Below are 8675 nucleotides of genomic sequence, written 5' to 3'. Positions count from 1 at the left end.
AAATAAATAAATAAATAAATAAATAAATAAATAAATAAATAAATAAATAAATAAATAAATAAATAAATAAATGTTATTTATTAACAACAAACAAAACATTAAAAACAATTCGTACTCAAAGAATCGCCAATGTCCCTGCTGCAGCAGCAGCAGCAACAGCAGCAACAGCAGCAGCAGCAACAGCAGCAGGTGCTGCTGCTGCTACTGCTAGTGCTAGTGCTGCTGCTAGTGCTGCTGCTAGTGCTGCTGCTAGTGCTGCTATGCTGCTGCTGTTGCAAATCTGGCTACATTTTATGCAGCTCTGTCTGCTGCAGCAGCGTCACCTGCTGCTGCTGATGCTGCTGGTGTTGCAGCTGTTGCTGCTGCTGCTGCTGCAGCTGATGCTGCTGCAGCTATTGCTGCTGCTGCACAGGTACTTCAGGATGACAGTAAGGAAGCAGCCTGCTGCTGTTGCTGCAGTTGCTGCAGTTGCTGCAGTTGCTGCAGTTGCTGCAGTTGTTGCAGTTGCTTCCTGTCTTTGTGGTATATCCGCTTCGTTGCTGCTCCTAGTTTTGCTGCATCTGCTGCTGCTGTTGCTTCTGCTGCTGCTGCTGCTGCTGCTGCTGCTGCTGCGCTGCACGTCTCCTTAGTCTCCTACGGTGCAGAGGATCAATTTTATAATAAACAAAGACAGAAGGCAGCAGGGAGAGCAGCAGCAGCCCCTTTTGTGCATTTCTTTGCTGCTGCTGCAGCTGCTGCCACCGCTGCTGCAGCTGCTGCTGCTGGTGTTGCTGCTGCAGCGGCCAAGGAAGAGAGGATACTCCTAGCTGCTGCAGCACAGGAGCAACATTTAGCTGCGCCTCGTCTAGGCCTGCTGCAGCAAACAGCAAACAGTACCGACTGTTGCTGCTTCTGCTGCTGCTTCTGCTGCTGCTGCTGCTGCTGCTGCTGATGGCAGGGATTGCATGCGGTGGGGTTGTTGTTATTAAAAAGTTAAAAGAAGAAGAAGCAAATGCATCATTTAAATCATCTACTATTTGCTGCTGCTGCTGCTGCTGCTGCTGCTGCTGCTGCTGCTGCTGCTGCTGCTGCTGCTGCTCTTGCTGCAGCTGCTGCTGCTGCACCAAACATTGCGAAGAAAGAGGCCAAGAAAAGGGAGAAGCACCAGCAGCAGCAGCATCTGCTGCTATATATATCTTGCAATCCCTCTGCTGCTGCTGCTGCTGTTGCTGCTGCTGCTGCTGTTGCTGCTGCTGCTGTCTTGAATTAGCAGCAGCAGCAGCTAAGAAATAATGCGAATGAGTACCTAGCAGCTCGCGAGTGCAGAGAGCAGCACCGAGGGCATCTAGCTGCTGCTGCTGCTGCTGTTGCTGCTGCTGTTGCTGCTGCTGCTGCTGCATCTCTACAGACAGCAGAGGGTGTAGGGGCTGTAGGAGTTCGTCAAGTGTGCCAACAGGTACAGCAGCAGCAGCACTAGCAGCAGCAGCTGCTGCTGCCGATCTTGGTGCAGCAGCAGCAGCAGCAATTAAGGGATTATATACAGCAGCAGCAGCAAGAGGCAACTCTCCTTCGTTGTCTGGGTATAAGGAACTCTCATAGAGACGATGGAAGGCAGCAGCAACTGTTGCTGTCCTTATTCTCCCTGCTGCTGCTGCTGCTGCTGCTGCTGCTGCTGCTGTTGCTGCTGCTGCTGCTGCTGGTTGGTTGGGGGGTAGCTGCTGCGTGCTGTGCAGCAGCAGCAGCCGCTCTAGTGCATGCACTAGCTGCCCTCCTGGTGCGAAGTAAGCAGCAGCAGCAAGCTTGATGAGTGCAACAGCAACAGCAGCAGCAAATAATATTAATACAATTGCTGCTACTGTTGCTGCTCTTGCTGCTCTCCTTGTTAGCAGCTGCTGCGCCATCTCTGACTGCAGCGCAGCAACACGACGCAGCAGCAAAAGTGTGGGGCTTTTCTTGAGTGTTGCTTCTATACATACAAAAGAGGAGCGACGTAGCTCTCTTGCTGCTGCTGCTGCTGCTGCTGTTGCTGCTGCTGCTGCACCACCTGATGGTAAACGTGCAGATACAGCACGCAGCAATTGCATAGGACGGCTGCTGCTGCTGCGCCGGCTGCTGCTGCTGCTAGTAGATGCCATCAAGTCCTGCTGCTGCTGCTGCTGCTGCTCTAGTACGTCACGTAACGCAGGAGATACATCGTCCAAGTTAGACAAGTTTGCTGCTGCTGCTGCTGCTGCTGCTGCAGCTGCTGCTGCTGCTGATGCAGCAGCATCAGAGTCAGAGTTAGGGGTAACAGTAGGAAAGATCTGCTGCAGCAAAGCTGCTCCTGTTGCTGCTCCGCATGCAGCAACAACTAGGCAGAAAGGTAGCAGCAGCAGCAGCAGTGCATCCTCCTGCTGCAGTTGCAGCAGCTGCTGTGGCTGCAGCGGCAGCTGCTGCTGCTGCTGCTGCCTCGTCAGCAGCAAACAAACAGCAACACCTAACCAAGGGAGGCCGAGGTCTAAGCAAAGGAACCAAGGAACAAGACCATCATCCCTGTTGCTGCACTCCTTGCTGCTGCTGCTGCTGCTGCTGCTGCTAATGATGCTACTGCTGCTGCTCTTGCTCTTGCTGCTGCTATTGCTGCTGCTGCTGCTGCTGCTGCTGCTGCTGGCTGGTGTTATAGGGGCTACGTTTAAGAATCCCCAACGAAGACGTTTGCTTACGGGAGGTTTTGCTGCTGCAGATGACCGCAGACTGCTCGTTATGCTGCTGCCGCTGCTGCTGCTGCTGCTGCTGTTGCTGCTGCTGCTGTTGCTGCTGCTGTTGCTGCTGCTGCTAGGGCTGCTGCTGCTGCTGCTGTTGTCGACATTACAGCTGCTGGTGCTGTCGATGTTGCTGCTGCCGCTGTCTTCGACGCTGTTGCTGCTGTCGCTGCTGCTGCTGCTGCTGTCGCTGCTGCTGCTACTGTCGCTGCTGCTGCTGCTGTCGCCGTCGCTGCTGCTGCTGTCGTTGCTGCCGCCGTTGGTGTTGCTAGTGTTGGTTTTGCTGCTGCTGCTGGTTTTGCTGGTGCTGAGCTCTATAGAAGCCACGGTCTGCTGCTTCCGCCTGCTGCAGCTGCTGCATGCAGCCTTGCGAGCTGCTGCTAGGCTGCTGCTTATGCGTTCCCGCTGCTGCAGGTTGCGTATCAGCAGCAGCAGCAGCAGCACCAACGGCAGCAGCAGCAGCAGCCCGTAAGCAGCAAACAGCATGCCACCAGGCAGCAACAAAATAATATCGTGTAGACTCTTTGCTGCAGCAGGAGCAGCAGCTCGCCGCTGCCACAGCAGCAGCTGCCCGTTGCTACTGCTGCTGCTGCTGCTGCTGCTGCTGAGGGGAGCGTTCGATGCGGTGGACGCCCAGCTAGAAGCAGCTGCGTCCTCTCGCGAAGGCAGCAGCAGCAACTGCTGCAGCAGCTGCTGCAGCGCCAGCAGCAAAGATCCCATGGCTTGCTGCAGCCGCTGCAGCAATGAGGTGCACATACACCCCAATTGCTGCTGCAGAGGCAGCAAACCGCTTACAGCAACTGTTTCTATAGCAGCAGCAGCAGCAGCACCCAGCAGCAAACCTGCTGCTGCTGCTCCAAGCAGCAGCAGGAACGCCCGCCGCAGCCGAACTTGCCGCTCACGTTTGCTGCACTTGCTGCAGCTTCTGCTGCTGTTGCTGCTGCATGCGGTGCTGCCAGTATCGCTACTCTTGCTGTTGCTGTTGCTACTGTTGCTGCTGCTGTTGTTGCTGTCTCCGGTGCCAGTATTGCTGCTGCTGCAGTTGCTGCTGCACTTTTCGCAGCTGCTACTGGAGTATTTGCAGCAGCTGCTGCAGCCTTCGCTGCCGCTGCTGCTGCTGCTGCTGCAGTCTTTGCAGCAGCTGCTGCAGTGTTTGCTGCTGCTGCTGCAGTTGATTTTGTCATGAAAATCTGCAATCCCCCAAGCAAAGTGCAGCAGCAGCGGCAGCAGCGCCAGCAGCAAAGAGGCATCAGCAGCAGCAGCAGCAGCAAATGCCCAACAGACCATGCTGCCAACAGCATACCTGCGGTAACCAACAGCAGCAAGAGCAGCAGCAGCAGCAGCAGCAGCAGCAGCAGGAGTGCTGCTGTTGCTGTTGCTCTTGCTGCTGCTGCTGTTGCTGTTGCCTTTCGTGCATTCGTCCTCGTCGTTGTTGCTGCTGTTGCTGCTGTCGTCGTCGTCGCTACTGTTGCTGCTGCTGTTGCTGCTGTTGCTGCTGCTGCTGCTGCCTGTTGTCTGCAATGCTGTGTCGGACTCCTCTTCCTCGATGTCTGTGAGTCTCTTCTTGCTGCACTTGCTGCTGCTGCTGCTGCGTCTGCTGCTCTTGCTGCTGATGCTGTTTTTCTTCTCTCTTGCTGCAGCAGCTCTGCTGCTGTATTTGTATTTAAGTGCCAATGCATGCATGCAGCATGCAGCAGCCGCTGCTGCTGCTGCTGCAGCAACAGAAGGAGTAGCTGATGTCCGCAGTAGCAAGGGGGAGACACTTAGTGCAGCAGCAGCAAAGCAGCAGCAGAAGCAGCAGCAAAAGAAATATAATCGCCATCGTCTAGCAGCAGCAGCACGATAACGTTTTCTATGTTTTGCTGCTGCATGCAGCTTCCTCTCTAGATGAGAATGCATGCGCCTGCTGCTGCTGCTGCTGCTGCTGCTGCTGCTGCTGTCATCGTCATCGCTGTCGCTTGATTCACTACTGCTGCTGCTGCTGCTGCTGCTGCTGCTGGCTCCCCATCGATGGCCACGATGCCTGTGTTGCTTGCGTGCAGACTTTGCTGCTGCTGCTGCTGCTGCTACTTCGTCTTCCTTGGCTTCTGCTGCTGCTGATGCAGCAGCAGCACCTGCCCTCCTAACAGCAATATAAGCAGCAAACAGCAGCAGCAGCAGCAAGCAGCGGATAGCTAACAGGTAGCTAAGACCGCCAGGTATATCTGCAACAAGACGTACTTTGCTGCTGCTGCTGCTGCTGCTGCTGCTTCTGCTGCGGGGACCAGGTGCAGCAAAGGAGACACGCAGCAGCAAACCAGGCAGCAAATTAAATAACTTCTGCAGCCTGCTGTGGGGTGCAGGCAGCAGCAGCGGCCGCAAGTTAGGCAGCAGCAGCAAGCCCCGTGGCAGCAGCAAGGGTCTGCGTATAGGGCATGCATGCATGTGCTGCAGCAGCAGCTGCTGCAGCATAGATCCTGCTGTAGCTCTTATTTTAGCTATTACTGCTGCTGCTGCTGTTGCTGCTTCTGTTGCTGCATTCATCAATACAGCAGCAAGACGGGTAGCACGCGATGCTGCTGCTGCTGCTGCACCGCTGCTGAACTGCAGCACATCTAATGCAGCAGCAGCAGCTGCTGCTGCTGGCAGGCGGCCGCTGCTGCAGCTGCTGCACCTCCATACAAAGGTAGATGTAGCAGGTGCTGCTGCTGCTGCTGCTGCTGCAGACCCCTCCCCCCTATGCGCCTCATGGTATCCTTCTTGCCTCTGCCAATCCTGCTGCTGCTGCTGCTGCAGCAAGTGATGCTGCTGCTGCTGTTGCTGCTGCTGCAGAGCAGCAGGGGAGAGGCAGCTAAATAGACAACTTAATTCTGCTGCTGCTGTGCTTCCTGCGGGAAAGGGAGCAGCAAATAGAGCAGCAAGCAGCAGCGCAGCAACAGCAACATCGAGCAGCAGCAGCAGCAGAAACCCCACAATGGGCCCCACACTTCGCCGCTTTGCTGCTGCTGCTGCTGCTGCGCTCTTCTTGACCATCATTGCTGCAGCTACATCTTCCTCTTGCTGCTGCTGCTGCTGCTGCTACTCCTACTGCTACCGCTGCTGCCGCCGCTACTGCTGCTGCTGCTGCTGCTGCAAATACTACAGCTGTTGCTGTGGCTGCTGTTCTTGTGCTATCGCAGCTGCTGCTTCGGTTGCTGCTGCTGCTGTTGCTGCTGCTTCTTCTGCTGCTGCTGCTGATTATATGGGAGATATGTTCATTGAAGGATTAAGGCTTGCTGCCTTGGTCTTGTTGCTGCTGCTGCTGCTGCTGCTGCTGACGCTGCCTCTTACAAATAAATGCAACGAGCACAAGACCGAGCAAGGGAGGCAGCAGCAATAGCACGAGCTGCTGCTGCTCTTGCCGTTGCTGCTGCTGCTAAGTAGTAATGATGCTGTTCCTTCAGCTGCTGCTGCTGCTGCTGCAGATGTTAATAATGCTGCTGCTACTTGAAATGCTGCTCTTACCTGCGTACCTGCTGCTGCTGCTGTTGCTGCAACTGCTGCTGCAACTGCTGCTGCTCGTGATGCTGCTGATGTCTTTGCCGCTGCAGCGGCTTCTGCTGCTGCTGTTGTTGTTGCTCCTGCTGCTGCTGCAACAACCTGTACTTCTTTCTATCAAAAATATATTTGTTGTGTCTCCCTGCAGCAGCAGCAGCAACGCTTGTCTTGTTGTTGCCCGCGAGCGGCAGCAAGGCCTGCATGCGACCGCGCCGCCGCCGCTGCTGCTGCAGTTGCTGCAGCAGCAGCAGCAGCAGCAGCAGCAGCGACAAACGCAGGGTGGTAGCAGACAAATTATGTTTTTTTGAGTCCCTTTTGCAGCAATTTTTCTGTGTCTGCTGCAGCTGCAGCTGCAGCTGCAGCAGCAATAGCAGCAGAAGACAACAGCCGTTCCGCAGGTGAGGCCCCCAGCTGCTGCAGCAGCGGGACAAAAGCAGCAGAAGAAGCAGCAGCCGCAGCAACAGAAGCAGGAACAGCTCCTTCTACTGCTTCTGCTGCTGCTGTCTGTTGCAGGAAGATATCGAGAAGAATGGGTCGAGCAGCAGCACCAGCAGCAAAACTTTAAGAGCAGCAGCAGCAGCAGCAGCAGCAGCAGCAGCACACTGCTGTAGGGTATTGTTGTTAGCCACTGGTGGGCTGTTGTAACCTTTAGAGGTTCTGCTGCTGCTGCTGCTGCAGCTGTGCTGCTGCTGTTCTGCTGTTGCTGCTGCTGGTGTCTTCTCTGTTGCTGCAATGGTTCTCAAGGAAGAAGCATCGAGGTATAGCATCAACCGCCACTGCGGTGCAACAGCAGCAGCAGCAACAGCAGCAGCCTCAGCAGAGCTAGCAGCAACAGCAGCAACAACAGCAACAGCAGCTGATGCTGCTGTTGCTGCATGCAACAATAGCAGTTGCTGCTGCTGCTGCTGCGGCGCCTGCCAGTTTCCCCCGCGAGACTATTTCTGCTCTGCTGCTGAAGCAGCACGCCGCAGCAGCAGCAGCAACAGCAGCAGCAGCAGCAGCAGACTCAGCCCTCTTGAGGCGCCTCCCCGTCGTTGCCTAACACAGCAGTATACTCGTTGCTCATACAAATGCAGCAACAGCAGCAGCAACAGCAGCAAGGGACATCAGCAGCAACAGCAGCAGCAGCAGCAGCAGCAGGATTTGCTGCCTGTGCATGCATTAAAAGAATTAAGTGGTTATTTGCTGTTTAATTTGCTGCCTTCTCTTGTCTTCCCTTTCTGCACATCAGACGCCAAACCCTGCTGCTGCCAGCTCAGCAGCAGCAGCAGCAGCAGCAGCAGCAGCAGCAGCAGCAACAGCAGCACGTGCGATTGTACTGTGCTGCTGCTGCAGCAGCGCAATGGATTTTCTTTCATCTCTGACCGTCTGAGGAGCCAGAGACAAGGACTGCTGCTGCACATGCAGCAGCAGCAGCAGCAACAGCAGCGGCAACCGCAGCAGCAGCAACAGCAGCAGCAGCAGCAGCAGCAGCAGCTAACCTCTGCTGCTCTATTCTGTCAACTTCTCCGCAGCATTCGCTTTTTGCTCTTCGCGGAGATCTTTTGGGGAGGACGTCTATACTATACACAGGATACAACTTGCTGCTGCTGCTGCTGCTGCAGCTGCTGCTGTTGCTGCAGTTGCTGCAGCAAATGTAGCAGATGCGGGAAGGCAGCACAACCACAGCAGCAGCAGCAGCAGCAGCAATATGAATCTTTTGCGTCGCTAGCCGCCAAATGTACCACTGCAGAAAGTGCATGCAGCAGCTGCAGCAGCAAGTGCAGCAGCAGCAGCAACAGCAGCAGCAGCAACAGCAGCAGCAACAGCAGCAGCAGAGAGGCAAAGGAAGAGGCAGCACGAAGGGCTGCTATCTTTTCTCCTAGTCTTAATCGTCTGCTGCTTGGAGGTGCCTTCTCCTTCGCGCTGCAGCTGCTGCAGCAAGCAGCAGATGCTGCAGCGCAGCAGCGGAAGCAGCAGCAGCAGCAGCAGCAGCAGGAAGGGGAACAGAGGGAGCAGCACTTTGCTGCTCTGCTGCAGCAGCTGCAGACAACTGCAGCAACAATAGATGAGCTGCTTGCTCAGCTTATGTTATACGAGCTGCTGCTGTCGCCGCTGCAGCAGCAGCAGCAGCAGCAGCAAGTGTTCCTGCTGCAGCGGCTGCTGCTGCTGGTAGGGAGAGACGGCTGGCAGCAACTGCAACTCTGCCGCACCTCAATGCGCATCATGGCTGAGGGTACGCTGCTGCTGCTGCTGCTGCTGTATTTGTTGTTGCTGCTGCTGCTGTATTTGTTGTTGTTGTTGCTGCTGCTGTATTTGCTGCTACTGCTCAACGGGTATCTTTTCTGTTAGTTTGTTTGCTGCATTGCTGCTGCTGCTGCTGCTGTATGTGTTGCTGCTGCTGCTGCTGTTGTTGCTACTGTTGCTGCTGCAGCTGCTGCAGGTAACATTGTACGCGTA

At 55.4% G+C, this 8675-nt stretch overlaps 2 protein-coding genes across 2 annotated transcripts in view; one reads left to right on the top strand and one right to left on the bottom strand.

The window, feature by feature from the left end:
• Positions 1-545: 545 nt before the first annotated feature.
• Positions 546-6439, bottom strand: EMWEY_00006680 (hypothetical protein, conserved; the record flags this gene model as incomplete). Its single annotated transcript, XM_013478319.1, has 6 exons — positions 546-3488; positions 3623-3910; positions 4005-4453; positions 4562-4834; positions 5270-5525; positions 6212-6439. The coding sequence occupies 6 exons, from the start codon at positions 6437-6439 to the stop codon at positions 546-548; spliced, it is 4437 nt and encodes a 1478-aa protein (XP_013333773.1).
• A 529-nt stretch (positions 6440-6968) lies between these two features.
• The window catches only part of EMWEY_00006670 (hypothetical protein, conserved), a gene marked incomplete at both ends in the record, with an annotated part of 2319 nt that continues 612 nt past the window's right edge, over positions 6969-8675 (top strand). The window contains 2 exons of the mRNA XM_013478318.1: positions 6969-7543; positions 7880-8451. Coding sequence (XP_013333772.1) covers positions 6969-7543; positions 7880-8451 — 1147 coding nt within the window. The remainder of the gene's footprint in view (positions 7544-7879; positions 8452-8675) is intronic.

Source organism: Eimeria maxima, genomic scaffold, assembly GCF_000499605.1.
Source record: "Eimeria maxima Weybridge genomic scaffold, Emw_scaff39, whole genome shotgun sequence".
NCBI lineage: Eukaryota > Apicomplexa > Conoidasida > Eucoccidiorida > Eimeriidae > Eimeria > Eimeria maxima.
This window is presented reverse-complemented; position numbering and strand designations above follow the sequence as displayed.